At 43.9% G+C, this 15,099-nt stretch overlaps 1 protein-coding gene across 1 annotated transcript in view; it reads right to left on the bottom strand.

The window, feature by feature from the left end:
- Nucleotides 1-5,504: 5,504 nt before the first annotated feature.
- Nucleotides 5,505-15,099, bottom strand: part of LOC119173791 (uncharacterized) — a 42,627-nt gene continuing 33,032 nt past the window's right edge. Inside the window, exons 7-10 of the mRNA XM_075894542.1 lie at nt 11,014-11,072; nt 10,335-10,482; nt 7,758-7,907; nt 5,505-5,693 (exon numbers count right to left, since the gene is read on the bottom strand). Of these exons, the coding sequence (XP_075750657.1) occupies nt 5,505-5,693; nt 7,758-7,907; nt 10,335-10,482; nt 11,014-11,072 (546 nt within the window). The remainder of the gene's footprint in view (nt 5,694-7,757; nt 7,908-10,334; nt 10,483-11,013; nt 11,073-15,099) is intronic.

The raw sequence follows: 15,099 nt of genomic DNA on the forward strand, positions 1-15,099 counted from the left end.
TCAACATCAAAACATACTTGTCACCATCATTGTAATCCTTTGACACCATAATTTAGGAAAACAGTTTTATTGAAATTTTCTTTTTTCCCACGCACCCTAACACACTTAAATGATTTTTTTGTAGCCTTTGATCACATTGGGATCATTGCAAGTTGTGTTTGCTTTTTCTTTTATTTTCATCACCCTGCTTATGCCTGTATAAAGTCAGAAGTATTTAGTACTAAAGATAAAAAGAGCTCACTTGTACTAAAACTTACTAAAATATTCCTGAGCGAAACTCACTTGGACTCACTCAAGAAAATTTTCTTCAATTGGACTTACTTGGACTCAAACTCAACGAAACACCTGAACTCACTCGAACTATGACCCATGGCTTAATTTCAGTCTCAGTGAGTCCGAGTGAGTCGACTCATGAGCGACTTCACCGACTTAAAGTTACCGATAACACTGCCCCATAGCGAATACTACCAACTAGCCTGCATTGATACCCTTGTTCCAAGTCGAGGGAGTATCAATAAAGAAAAAATTACTCACTCGGTTCCTGCACGAGTGTACAAAAAAATCTATTAGGATTTCTCGCCAGAAAACAAATTTACCTGGCTCTCAGAACTTTACAGATATGTGACATACTCTGCTGTGGATCAAATGAGGACAACGATGAGAGTAGAGGAAGTTAGGTTCTGATACACGCATGTATACTCTTCCCTTCAACTTGTCACATCAGTATTGCTTAATATGTATCTATTTCATGCCGTTCACTTAACATTTATCTTTCCATTGCCAACGTAAAACTCCTCCATTCTCACAACAACCTAATACATGCCTAATCCCCATGGTGGATGAGAACATAGTTGTTGAAAGCAGCAAAAACTGAATGACGAGTGCATTCAGTAGATAAATTTGCACATTTTTACACAAGCTGTGTTTTCTCTTGCTAGTATACTGCATACCACTCCAGTGACTGCAATGATACCACAGAACAGAGCCATCCTCTAGTACATCTCAAATACTTCTGTCTGAGGGAGAGAGAGATAAATAAAGCTTTATTTCAAAACAGTGTTTCGAGCGATATCTAGTGTCACCCTAAGATGGGAGGGTTCCCTAGTCCAGGAAACTTCTGCCTTCGACTGCCCTCTTGGCCCTGGCGACGAGTTGTCCCTGGTGATTCTGTTTCATGAGGACGAGCATGGCCTCCCACGTTTCGATTACGTGGTCATCATTCGTTCTTTTGAGCCTCAGTTTAGCTAATGCTTGGTTCTGTGCTTGCTCGCGAACATTTTTACCTTCCCAGACGTGTGGAGAGTCAGTCCATCATCTACGTGCTATGGCTCCTGCTAAACGGTTGAGCCCGAAAACGTTACGCAGCTGGCATTGCTGCTAGGGTGGTATATGCAGCCCGGATCATGATATCACTATGAGGTGCACATCCATTGGTGCAGGCCTGTCTGCATATGCCTTTGAGGAGAAAATGTCTCGGACTTTAGTTGTACCCAATACTAAAGAATGTCTATGACACCTGACCTAGAATATATCCTGTGTCGTGCCAGCTTTCCGTGTTCATTTTTCTATACAGGATAAGGCATCAGCTATGGAGCTCGAAAAACTCATCGGAATTGCTCAAGACAGAAAACCTGTAGAAGCTTCAGTTACAAAGTGACCTTCGCAACTGTCGCCAAGCGCAGCGTAAGCGAACACCTACGCCACTCGTTGTGGTGCAGCTAATGCTGCGAACTAGGTCACCTTTTGTACATATCAAACATGCATATAAACGATCAAAAATGAAACGCGTTGAAGACTTCATAGTGTTGTATCGTGAATTTTGCAAGCGTCAATATTCGACAGTCGCCAGCGTTCATGTGGGCTTGTTCTCACATCGCCACTGGATGTATGGTTGGATTATTATAGACATTGTAATTGTTCACATGAAGCGTAAGACGGTGGAAATCTGCACAGTATGCGCCAACGGCAGGCATAATTTGTTGGTTGTTGTGCCTTGCTGCGTGCAAATAATTCTGAGCATAGGGAAAGGTCAGCTAATCACTGTTATGACAGCAGGACTGTCTTCATTCTACCTTAACTTAACATGGTACTTCACATGCATGGTAATGTGTATGTGATTCTCTTCCCTTTTGCTCTTTCTCCGCTTCATAGACACCGACTTAAAGTCAGACTTTTGTATCATTTTCCTCGTCACCTCGAGAGTCTCTAATCGACTTCATCTTGACGCAGCGTCCAGTCAATAAATATATGTGCCGCCTTAGTTTCACCGGTAAGTCATACTCTGACAAGTGCGGTGCTTCAGAATGGAAAGAAAGTACTTGTCTCCAAATCAGAATATGCTCAATTTCACAAGCACTGATAGATCTCGGTATAGGACATTGGGTTGAAAAAGGTACCGAGCTAGAAATGGGTGAAAAAAATTGACCAAGGATCTAAAAGAGTAGCTAAATTATTTTTTCAGACATTTTCAGACATAACTACGTACAACATGCATGAAAGAAGAGAAAAGTGTTTCCGCTTTGATTACAATAACTTAGGGCAGGCGTTGTTTGAGCAAAGCGTCAAGTCTTGCGCGTCTTTCAAAGAGGAGCTTGAAAGGCTTCGGAGCAAAACTTCACAGGTGTGCGAACATTCGAAAACTTTGAATAGGGAATCAAAAAGCGCACAATACAACAACCAAATATTTCTTTTTCGGATATTTTTTGAATAACCATCACTCGGAAGGAGGCCCTAGTGGAAGAGTCCGTTGGAAAAGCAACGACCACTTTCGTTGTTTTGATTAGTGAATTGTCAAAATGTCTGAAGGTGCATGCAAAATGCATGCAGTTAAGGCGACACCAAGGTCAAGATGTGAAATGGGAGAAAGCTCTGCTAGTCACCTGGGGGAGGACTTATGGCTTTAAACTCCTGTGTCACTGAAGCCGATGTCTTCAATCCTTTATCATTTGCATGAAATTCCTCTCTTTAATTCGTGAAATGTTTGCCTTTCACATCTTAGCTGGTGAAAAAGATGAGAAAGCTTGAAGTGGGCTTACAATAAAGTACACATTTAACAACAAAAACAAAAAAACGTAATCTGCCTTACCATAATCCTAAACAAGCATACGAGGGACTCTTCCTCGAAAATCATGAAAGGGCAGAAGTGTGAAGCTGTGGCAGTAAATGGCCATGACTCTTGCGGTACATACATTTATCAGTCTATATCAGCCATTAGCAGAACGTCATCCTTATTTGCCGCTGAATTTGACGCTATCGTTACGATGTCTGAATCGCTTCACTTGGAAAGCTGTATTCGTGGAATGTTTTCTTTTGTGTGTGTATGTGCACGTCATGACGTTTAGTCGCAGATTAAGGGGAATCAAAGTGGACAAAAAATCACGCCTTTTTTCGGTGGTATTTCATTTATTTTTCTTCCACTTAATTCCCTTCCATTTTCTACGAAATCCACAGTTCAAACACAATGTTGCCTATGCTTTCTAGGATGAAATGAGTGTTGGTTTCATGTATATCTACAAGTTTTTATTGCTCAGCACTAAGAATGAAGTAAATGTCAATACACAACAGCTAGTGTTAGATAAGATAGCTAAATTAGGAGCTAATTTTTGTATAAAAATGCTAGAATAGCTACTCGTAGCTTGATCAACGTTTCACCAGCTAGCAGAGTTCAAAATAACTAGATCTAGCTCCGAAATGGCTAAATTGACAAAACTGCTCGCAAGTTCTCTCTATCAATTAACAGTATGATATTTTGTTTTTGTTATTTCTTGCTGTCCTCTTCCTGGGGCCTTTTTGTTCTCAATGTGCTTCCCCTGTACAGTGTACAGAACCTTTATACGCCAGCAGAATGGCTCCTCCTCAAAAGGTTTCTCTCTATTCGCTATTTTTCGATACTGGAAGATTTTTGCATGACATAGTTTTTGGTTTCGTCGTAGCCTCGACATTTCATGGTGACTAGTCATATTCTTGTCAAACATGAGCACATGCCCCGAGAAAAAACTAAGAACAAAAAAGAGTTACATACAGTGTACAGTAACCAAATTGTTGCTTACACATTCACAGTGGCAGTTACCGGGACACGTAGTCTCTCGGTGTAGCACTTCTGCGGCTGTCATTTAACTTGGCATCACCGCAAGACACCAGCGACAGCATTGCTCACATGATTGACTTCAGTGTCGCTTGGGATACCACGGCAAAACTTTTATGTATGCACGCGTGTGTGGGGCAGAAACACAGAATGCATTTATTCATGCTAAGATAAGGCACATCAGCAAGGCCTCTGACTAGAGCAGCTTGGGTACACACAAGTGGGGCATTACTTTCACACAAAGCTGTCACAGCTCGTCTTCTCTTCTATGAGTCTTGCAAGTACTTGTTCATATGTATATATAAACATTACACAATGCACATTACACAATGTACACAACACACTGTACAATTACACATTACACAATGTATATAGACACATCACAGTGTTCTCTATCGCTGTACTCGCCCCAAACACAGATTGAACAGCAGCAATTCAGTCCGAACAGCGACTACTTCCATGCAGAAACTCAAAATGCAAGTCTCACGGAGAAAATCTGTAAGAGACTAGAACGAGTGAAAAGAAACAAATAGCCGCGCAGCTGTGGCTTCAGCAACACTTTGTGATGCTTTTTAAAAAAGAAAGATGTAAAAAGAAGAAACCTCCGAAGTGTATCAAGATCAAACTGTTATTGCACGTGCACGAAAATTCTTGCATAACCTCCGAGCAATGACCATAGACAGAAGGCTTGTTGTTGGATTATGCCACCAACGTCGCATGCATCCGGCTACATAAAGGAAAAAGAGAAAATGCTAATTTAAAAAGGTGGGAATAATTTATGATGGTAATGTGGTTCTCCATTCTAGAAGTCCATCGCAAGTATTACAACAGAATGGCATTTATGGGAGTGGCGCACTTAGGTATTACAATGCTTAGAGACAGGACGGGGCTAGATTTGTGAATGAATTCCACTCAATGATGTTAGAAGAAAAGGAAAAGGCAATTATATATACACAGACTTACAGGCACAAGACTTTATGCCAGAGATTTCTCATTGCAATGTTTCTCGAGCTGTTTGGAAAAATTTGGAGCGTGCCTTGAAGATGGAGAGCTGAAATTTTTAAGGGGGTGCGCGTAACTTTCTTCACACAACTTTTTTACGCAGTTTAACTTCTGCATATTTTTTAACTTTACCTGTCCTACATATTAATAATTACAACAATTGAAAGTTTCATTCCACGAGGCACGTTCGTCCTAAAGACGCCGTGTTGATGTTTGACAGGAGCAGAGTAGGTTATTTTGAAGATCTTGGATCTTTCCAAAGTGTCAAATACAGCAGCCTCACTGTTTTGTATTCACACTCGCCTGTACCAAACGCCACTTGTGCGAACCATTGGTCTTGTTACGAAGAAGCCATCGGGTAAAGAAGTAAAGTTTGAAGGGTCACTAAACCACCTAAATATAAAGTTCAGTTGTGGCACTATTGTTCGTTGTAGTCCGAATCGTAAACAACCAGTTCAGCTCCGTTCCACAGGCCGAATTCCCCAAAAGTCGGTGGGTCGGGGTCCTCGCGCGTGGGCTGACAGGGCACCCGTAGCTCCGTGTCTTTTATGAAGATGTCGAAGTTGGTGGGCGCGTCTTGTTGAATCAGAACATAGTAGTGTAGATACTGCGCCGATTGAGCACCGGGAGAAAGAAAATAAAAGAACAAATGTTAAGGCAATGTGAAGGTAACGCTGCTGTAAAAATTATAGCTGTCTTTCAAATAAATAGACATTTTGTTTAATGCTAGTAGTACTGTACCACACAGCACAGATGTACCTAGAATATTGAACAGGCTCGCATTAGTTACATTAGAGGTCGAAATTCATAGCTGAATCATTGACAGCAATTTGGTATCACAGCATTACAGATATTATACAGAATTCTAACGGTCCTTTAAGCAGGCACCGAACAGGACTCGACGGTGGAAACCATGTTCATCTATTTCTTCTGACCTCCCTCCCTTCCCCCTTTCCTCTCAAATAAAGCTTCCTGCACTTAGGGGTACTAACACGAAAATTTCCAGGTCTTTTTTTTCTTTTTTTTGCGTCAAATGAAAGGCTATATCCTAAAGAATTTAAATCATGCACTGTGAAGCATGAGTGCACTCTGAAAAAGTTATTATTGTGTTTTTTTTATAGGTAGCTTTAGTTCCTTGACGTCATTACGCATTATGAACTTCTCGTTGCATGCTCATACAAGATGTAGTAATGTTTCCAACGCCCCTTGACACCGTGGCTCCGTTGGTGATGCACGATGGGCCATTTTGACTGTTTCGATATGACGCACAAGCAGACATTTTGGAATTTTCGGTGCCTGACGTCGTCACAACTTGTGAGACTGAGGCGTGAAGTGGCCAAAATTAGCACTGTGGCCTGGCATCAGACTAGTGTCGGCGCTGACAGGTGCGCTACGGGAAAATTTATTTTATCAGAAAAATAAAATACCTCATCCGCGTCTGCCGAGCTTCACCCTTGCTCAGAGCGGTCTCTGTATACAGGAGATTTGTATGGTCATGTGAAAACACCTTCAAAAAATGCCATCAGTACCCCTCTAACAAGGTTTTGGATAGCCTTGGCGACCAGTCCACCTTTAACCAAGCAAGCGACGATGCGATGGGGTCATCATACCACAACATGCTGTGACGTCACATTGACGCCACCGATTTCAATCATCGGTGATGTTATAATGATGTCAAATTGTACCGTGATAAGACAGATGCTTGGGCTAGCTGGTGATTGCGAATCAACATATTTGCACAGTGCAAGACTATCAGTAGTTATGATTTAGCTACAGAAGAAGAGACAAGGACAGAAAGAGTGCCTGTACCGATTCTCTTTTTCTTGTATCACGGTCTAGTGACGTCTCGTCAACTGTCACTTTTCTTGTTTGATGAGGAATCTAGAGTTTTCTCCTTAAACAGTAAATATTTATGTTGAGCCAAGGAAACTGAAACAGTGATGTGAACGTAGCGTCACATAAAAAAAAAAGCTGGAAAGTACCACGAAAGTGCGAGTGGGAATAAGTCCCTTTAAACGCGGTGTGCAAAAAAAGAAAAAAAGTTAACATAAACCTACCATAGACTCCTTTTACACGAAACCTCAAGGTACCAGAAAAATTTGTTTCCTTGAAGAAGAGGTTCGTTTATTGAGAGATAAACGGGGGTACAATGTTCAAGTAGGAAAACTCATATAATAGGGGAAGTTGAAGCAGCAATTTCACTTAAGAGAGTTTTGTTTAATCGCAGTCTACTGTACCTAATGTCAAAAACATGCAATTATAGCCTCAACAATAAGATCTTGGTTCGCGTCAGATGCCTTTTGCAGGCAGGACTATGAAAGACCGGGAAGCATTGGGGCATGATTTTTTGTTCAGCGCAATTCTATGAACCCAGCAGTATACAAGAGTAGAAAATGAATGTATATTTTACTCTGACTGCTTCTGCAGAAAGAATAAAAAAGAATAGTTAATGAAATTCATGTTAGATTAGTAGGTGAGACGAGTTGGTGCACACATTAGTCGAATTCAAATCACATACTTCTGGCATGTTTGTGCTATTAGCAAAGCATCAGTGATGAACCAAGCAATAAAACGAGTTTTTTATGTTAAAACTATACAATTTTCTTTGGGCAGTGCGGCAAAAAAATGCGTATTCTGCTCCAACCACCACGTTTGCAAAAACAACACACACCTTGAGCGAGTGGCTTAGCAGGAACCTTCGCTGCAAAAGTCTTCCTGACGGCTCTGGCAGCTGGATGGAGAGAATTATGCTCCAAAGGTCGAAAATGTGTGGCTCTTCAGGTATCTGGTCCAGCAGCGCACTCTTCATGGGCACTAGGCTCTACAAGGAAATAAGCACAGCTAAATGTAACAAATGGGTTTGCTTCTTTTGCACTGCATGCGTCACGCAGGTTGTCCACCTTATGCACCAATTCACTTTACAGAATCCCTGCAACACTTTTTGAATATGGTCAGAAAATGCTTCCGACTGGTTATAGACTGTCTTACTAACTACATATGAATGCTGTGATTATGGGCTGTTAATCCAATGCTTTCTTATTTATGCATGTTGGGATGTCAACTGATACATAATGCCATGAAATATTGTATGCACCAACCCAACCATTTGCATGCGTAGGCGTCAATCGAAACATTTTCTGTTTAGTTATAAAAATGCAAAACAGACAGGTTAACCACCCTCTATGGCGGCGCTGGAACTCCTCCGTTGAACAGTCAATCGTTAAGGCTCCCACAAACATGTTTCCGAAACACTAAGTTCAAGGATGTGGCGAAAGATTAGACACGAGCATAAAGAAGTAGAGAAAAAAGAATGCCAACTGAAAGCTGTGATTTGGCGTTTTTTATGTCTCTTCTCAATTCTAAACTTGGACCATGTCTTTCAAGTAACAATACCCCAACTCACCCAACTTACCATACTATAGAGATAAGCAGTATAGATGTATTTTATGTTGGTAAATAGCGGTACGCACCGTCGACATAGTGAGGCACTTGTAGCGACGTCACGACGCGTGGTGTTCACCCAGCCCAAAGCTCGCTGCCATCCTCGGAGATCATGTGAGAACTGGCGAAGCCGCTGCAAATCTGTCTCACAGCAGAGCGCATCGGGAAGCCTCCCGCTTGAACACATGGGGAGCTCTCCGACCCACTGTACAAGGCAGCTTTGAAGTTGCCGTGCTAGTTGTCACGTGATCATAAAGGGCGGTGGCGAGATTCGAGCTGGGCGGACCTTAAGTGCTACCTCACTGCTAAAAGCGCCTCAGTATGTCGACGGCGCCTACCAATGTTTGCAAACGCGGAATACGTCTACAGGTCACAGCATGCTCATCAAGAATAAAGAAGAGAGGAAGAAAAGAAGAATTGGGGCAATCGATTGGTCAGGCAAAAAACTTCGATAGTGAAGCAATTGGATTCGAAACTACGATGTGAAAATGCTTTGCTTAGATGTTATTGACGAATAACTATATTACTGGATTTGTATTTACTTTGTGCCCGTCCTAGCTTTGACCACAGAGGTCTGTAGATAGTGTACATTAATAAAGAAACACGGAAAGCCGTTGGAGGGCTTCTCAATATGTCTCAATAAGGTCATGTGGTGACACGCTCCTACGCGTACCTGTGGTCAAGCCTGTAGATAGTGTCAGTGCAGAGGAGGACACGGCGTCGTTCGGTTAGCTAGCGAGACTTCTTGCCGTCAATGCGTTGAATGCGCCAAGAAGCTAGCAAGACTTCTTGCAGTCGATGTGTTCGCAAAAAAAAAATAGTTCCACGTTCTTACCACCAATAATTAAGTTTTACTTTTGTTACTACGGCGAGAAGTAATTGAAGACATTGTGTGCCTTACAAACAAAAACGCCTTTGAACGCCTGTCAATCTGCGGCTGTATAGCTTGGTTTTCATGTGACGTCACATACAGGCTCGCTACTCTGGGTATAACACAGTGGCGGCCACCTGGCCATTCAGTGTCAGTGCAGGATAGGACACCACAGGGTCGTTCAGTGCCCGCGTTCTTTTGTGCTCACCCCGCTTTTCTTTTTGTTCGCGAGTCATGCCAAAGAGGAGCACAAAGAAACGCGAGGGTGCATTGGCACTACTCCAACGTCACGCGTGTTACCACGAAACGCGCGAAGTTTTATACGTTTTGCTGGTCAAACTTTTTGCATAGCTTCCACAGCGTTGCGCCTAATGTATCAAATGAAGTATAGATGCGAAGCATCTCTCGCCAGGGTCGATGTCCCGCGGTGGCGGCGTCCACACTGACACTACGCATGCGCAGCTCTTTTTATTCTACACTCGCCCTTCTCGCCTGCTAACCTATGCTCGCTCCCTCCTTTCCTCTAGGCATTCCTGCCCTTGGTCTTGCCACCGCGCACTCCCATCCCCTCTCTCTCCTCCGTTCCCCCTTTGTCGCCTCGCAACATCGACGCAGGAAGCGTATGCTAGCGAGTTTGTTTTATTATTATTACTATTATTGAAAAAACTGACCGCTAGCGCTGCACAACAGTTCCCTGGCCACCCTGTTAACAAAAAGCGGACTACGAGTCTTTGTACAATTGGAATATCGGTTATAACGAAGTGAATGAAAATAGTTGTGCAATAGATTTAGTGCTCATAATAAACCTTTATAACGAATTCTTTCGGACATAACAAACCCATTTTTATGTGAGATGTAAAGTTGTTATAGCGAGGTATGAGTGTACCCGATGCAGAGCATGTAAGTATCACCGATCTGACCCTTATATATACGTACCAGCACCCGGTCTATCTCCTTTTCTACGTCCATCGGATTAGGCTGCTCATCGGGCCACTGCCACATCCTGTCGTTAAGGAGGTCGACGCGCTGCGAACCTTGGTGCTGCTGCTGCTGCCGCCAATTCTGCCTCGAGGACTTCTCGAAGCTGCGCACATTCGTCAAGGGAGAGCGTCAACACCACAGAGAAAGAAGTATGTTCGACGAAGGAAATCTGTCGAGCCATAAAAACACGCGCGAAAAAGGCTTAGCAACAACACGACACACGTGGCGCGTTCAGCGGGGTGCTTTATGAGCCACCGTTTTACCTGTGTTCCAGAGGAGTAAATACGGTAGTTTTGTTAAAGCACTGGCGTACGGCCAGGGTGACGTGGAAAGGGGGGGGGGGGTGTCAAAAATGTTTTCTACCGACAATTTCCAGTCTTAGATGGGCGTACACAGGCCCGCGCACAAACGCACGCGCGAACGCAGATGAAGTATATTTGAACACTTCCCTCCTCCCCCCCCTTTAAAAAATAACTATGGCAATGGCCCTGACAAAATAGGAATTGACAAATCATTTTCGGAACTGAGCTTACTCGGTCATACATATCTCAATCCTGAATACAGAGACGGCTCCCAGAAAGTGTGCATCTCGGTCAAGGTCGCTATTAAGTATAAATTCGAAAAGGAGTCACACCTCAAGCTGAAAGTGACAGCAGTAGCCTTTTTGTTTAATTTGAGCACCATGTTTGCAGCCTAATAGAAAAAAAATGATATTATGTATAGAGTTGTTAGTACTGAACAGTAACACGACATTGAATAAGCAAAAACAAAGTATAATGAACCCAATCCTCTTGCTTGGTCTCCAAGCTACAGGTACGTAAGTTGCTATTTTCAGTGCAGCTGCATAGTTTGTCTCCACTAGATTGGCGCGCCAAAATAGAAATTAAAAGTAGCCTGAAAGTAGTCAAGGCACCAACCTGAATTTTCCGTCGCCCGACAGGAGCGGAAAGTAGCCGGTTTGACGCAAAATAACCACAAGGGCAACCCCAATCTCAGTATATGTTTTATTCTGATATTTATGATGTTTTATTCTGATATTAAAGTAAATTTTTTAAGACCTCGCATGTACTGCCAACGACACTAGCTTGACATCACGCCACAGTGTCTATTCTGGTCACTTCACCAGAAATCTATTACCGTACAGTCAGGTACCAAAACACAAAGAGACCGCTTACGCGTGGCCCAGGGAGCGGAGCAGCCGTAAAAATGCCACAATATATTGCGCGATGGGGGGGGGGGGTGGCAATTATATTGTATGTTCGTGCGTATGTATACAGGCAAGAAATATAAGACTTTAGGGGGGGGGGTGTTGAAACTCTCCAGAATCCCCTTAGCGATGACCATCACATGTGGTGATGCCACCGTGCACTCAGAAAAAAAACTTACTTGATGATGTAATCATTAATGAATGACGCAATAACGCTAACCACTTCTGTAGGCTACCAAGGGCTTGTACTTTCAGTTAACGCAAAAAATGGAAATTTTCCTGTCAGTAGGCCTGAGTTTATGGGGAGAGTTGGTAACGGCCGCTGGAGGGACTGAAACACGCACTCGAACGAGCCACACCCAATGAACTCGTCATTTTAGACGTCCACGTGTAGAAGATGGCCACGCGTGCTTCATTAAAGTAGCGTACTTCCACAACACAATGAAGCCCCTAATTAAGGCTGCTATGGATACGTAGGACTCGGGCGAATACACCCTTCCTACCTCCCGTAACTGACGCCTCCATGTTGTTCTTTTATGGTCGCCAACTACCGAATTATCAGAAATTGCGCTATCTTTCTCAGTGACTTCAGATCTTATACGTGCTCCAGATCCGTTCTTGAGAATGCCACGGTACCTCTCTTTTTCGGTCCGACGGCTGACCAACGAGAGTATATGATCATCTCCAAAGAGAATACGAGCTTAACTAAAAGGGCTCGTGAAGGGGAACTAATACACAAATTTCGAATGCCGTGTTTATATTATTTTTGTGGCAAATGAAAGACCAGACCCTCAAGTGCTTAGAAATGGTGCTGCTAATTGTGAGTGCAGCCTGAAAAAGCACTTAGAGTGTCTTCTTAAAAACTAATTCCGGCTCCTCTTGTACCCTGATGTCAAAACACGCAGTAAGCTTCTCGTCAACTGCTTGTGAAAGATATCGTGATGTTTCCACGACTGCTGGGTATACCATGGCTACATCGGTGATGCACAAACTGCCATTTCGAATGTCTTGGGGCCTGACGTCATCAACTAGCCAGACTACTGCGCAACGTCACCGAAATTTGTATACTGTAGCCCGACGTCAAGCTGGTGTCTATGTCGGTAAGTGCGCCACGGAAAATTTGACTTTGATTTCGATATAATATATTTTACAAGCATTTGTTCAGCGTCACACTTCCTCAGAGCCGACTGTGTATGCAGGAGATTTGTATGGCATAGTAAACTGCCCTCCAAAAAAAGTGTCGGTCAGTAATACCAGATATTTGTATGACGGTGTAGACATACCTCCAAAAAAATAGTGTGTTAGTACCCCTTCATATCACCTAAAGGTGGAAACTTAGATGCAGCACCACAGTTGTACACGAGTCTATGAACGATCCCCCACAGTGGTCTAGCAGCTAAGGCACTCGGCTGTTGAGCCGCAGGTTGCGGCATCGGATAGGGGCCACGGTTGCTGAATTTTCGATGGAGGTGAAAATGCTCGAAGCCTGTGTGCTTGAATCTACTACGTGCAGGTTAAAGAACCAATGGCATCGAAATTTGCGGAGCCCTCGACTACGGCTTCCCTCATAATGTTGCGGTGCTTTTAGGACGCTTACCCCAACAATTCTTACATTACCTGAGTCTACGAATGAACGCGTAGCAGTTTGAAAGTTTCGAAACGGTGCCGTAATAGCGCAGTTACGCGCATTAGGTGAACGAAATGTGGCCCTTGTTCGTTTTACTCTATGAGCGAAACGAATTCGTTGGTTCTTCTCTCGTATTTCCAGAATTCTCCTCTTAACCATACGAGCTAAGATTAAGAGTGGCAAGTGCGTTTAACTGCAAACAGACAAACAGGTTTGTTTCTTTGCTTAATTTATTTTCCCCCTTTTTTGAAGGTGCCCTGACAGCGAAAGATGAATGAATATGTAGGGTTTAACGTCCCAAAACTACAATGTGATTATGAGAGACGCCGTAGTGAAGGGCTCCGAAAATTTAGACCCCGTGGGGTTCTTTAACGTGCACCCAAGTTTGAGCACACGGGCCTACAGCATTTCCGCCTCCATCGGAAATGCAGCCGAGTACCTAAGCCACTAGACCACCACGGCGGTGCCTGACAGCGAAAGTTTGGTTTGCGAGTTTTTTTTTTACATTAATTTACAGCTTTGGGTCTCGTAATGCCAAAATTAGATCGTAAATGATATAACAGAACAATTTTGCGCCAGTTCGAAACGCTCGCCTAAATGATGATGATAATGGTGATTTGAGGCTCATCCCTTTGTATCGGGCGGGCCAGATTAATCTGCCCTAGCCAGAGAAAAAAATACTTAAAAGGTGAATAAACGAAAACACTCCACTGGCGTACACACCCTGTATCAGTTCGTGTATAGGTAGTCTGCACGCCTTCAATTTTCAATATCACAAGAAACCGGCACCCCACAGCGGAGCAAAGCCTGAAACTACGTGCGCTCAAGGTTCGATGACGCTGAAACACGCTGTTTTCAAATAGGGGGACCCGTGGACTCGCTCGCTGGATTCCGTGCCGACCGGTTGTGCCCTCGTGATCTCCGACATCAGCGTAGCTCTGGCCGATTGGCTCGCCCTACGTCATCTCCTGACGCCGACCAGCGACGACAGCGTAGCTCTGATCGACTGGACTTGCTCTACGCCATCTCCTGACACCGACTAGAGCTCTCGCAAGTGGTGCCCCGTCCTCGGACTCCTGTGACCGTGTTTCCATCTTTCCTATCTCGACAATCCCCTCGATATGTCGTCGCTCTCTCGCTTACCGCATCTCTTTCTCTCTCTCTATTATTTCACTCATATCCTTTTAATCCTTCCTCACCCCCATCCCTTGTGAGCTACTGTTGAGGTATCGCTCCCTGAAGCATACAGTTACGGGGCTCACTTTTATTTTATTTTCCTTTCTTATAACATTAACACTTCCCCCGGTTGGTGACGAATGAAATGATGTGGGGGCTTTGAGCACGTCCCCCTCAGAAGAAAAGAATAGCAGCCCTGGTGTAAGCGCACTAAAACACCTCGAGAGCAGCCTAACAGAGAGAAAGGGGGGACGAACAATAGTCCTCGCCGGGTGCCAGTCGGAGTACTGTGCCCACCCCGCAAATGTGCTTCACCTCTAAGTGATTCTAAGAGAGGAAAAAGAAAAGTGAGCCCCGTAACTGTCTGCATCATGGTGCGACACCTCAACAGTAGCTCACAGGGGATGGGGGTGAGGAAGGATTAAAAGGATAGCAGTAAAACTATAAAGAAAGAGATGCGCTAGGCCAGCGAGCGAGGACATATCGAGGGGATAGGAGAGATAGGGAAGATGGAAACACGGTCACAGGAGTCCGAGGACGGGCCACTTGCGAGAGCTCTTGTGGGCGTCTGGAGATAGCGTAGAGCAAATCCAGTAGATCAGAGCTGCCCTGTCGTCAGAGATCGGCCTCAGGTCCGCAACGTCACAAAGGGATCCCCTATGTACATGAAACCACGGAAAATGTAGATTGTGCCTGCATACTCGCAGGAG

This window comes from Rhipicephalus microplus, chromosome 5 (assembly GCF_043290135.1).
Source record: "Rhipicephalus microplus isolate Deutch F79 chromosome 5, USDA_Rmic, whole genome shotgun sequence".
NCBI lineage: Eukaryota > Metazoa > Arthropoda > Arachnida > Ixodida > Ixodidae > Rhipicephalus > Rhipicephalus microplus.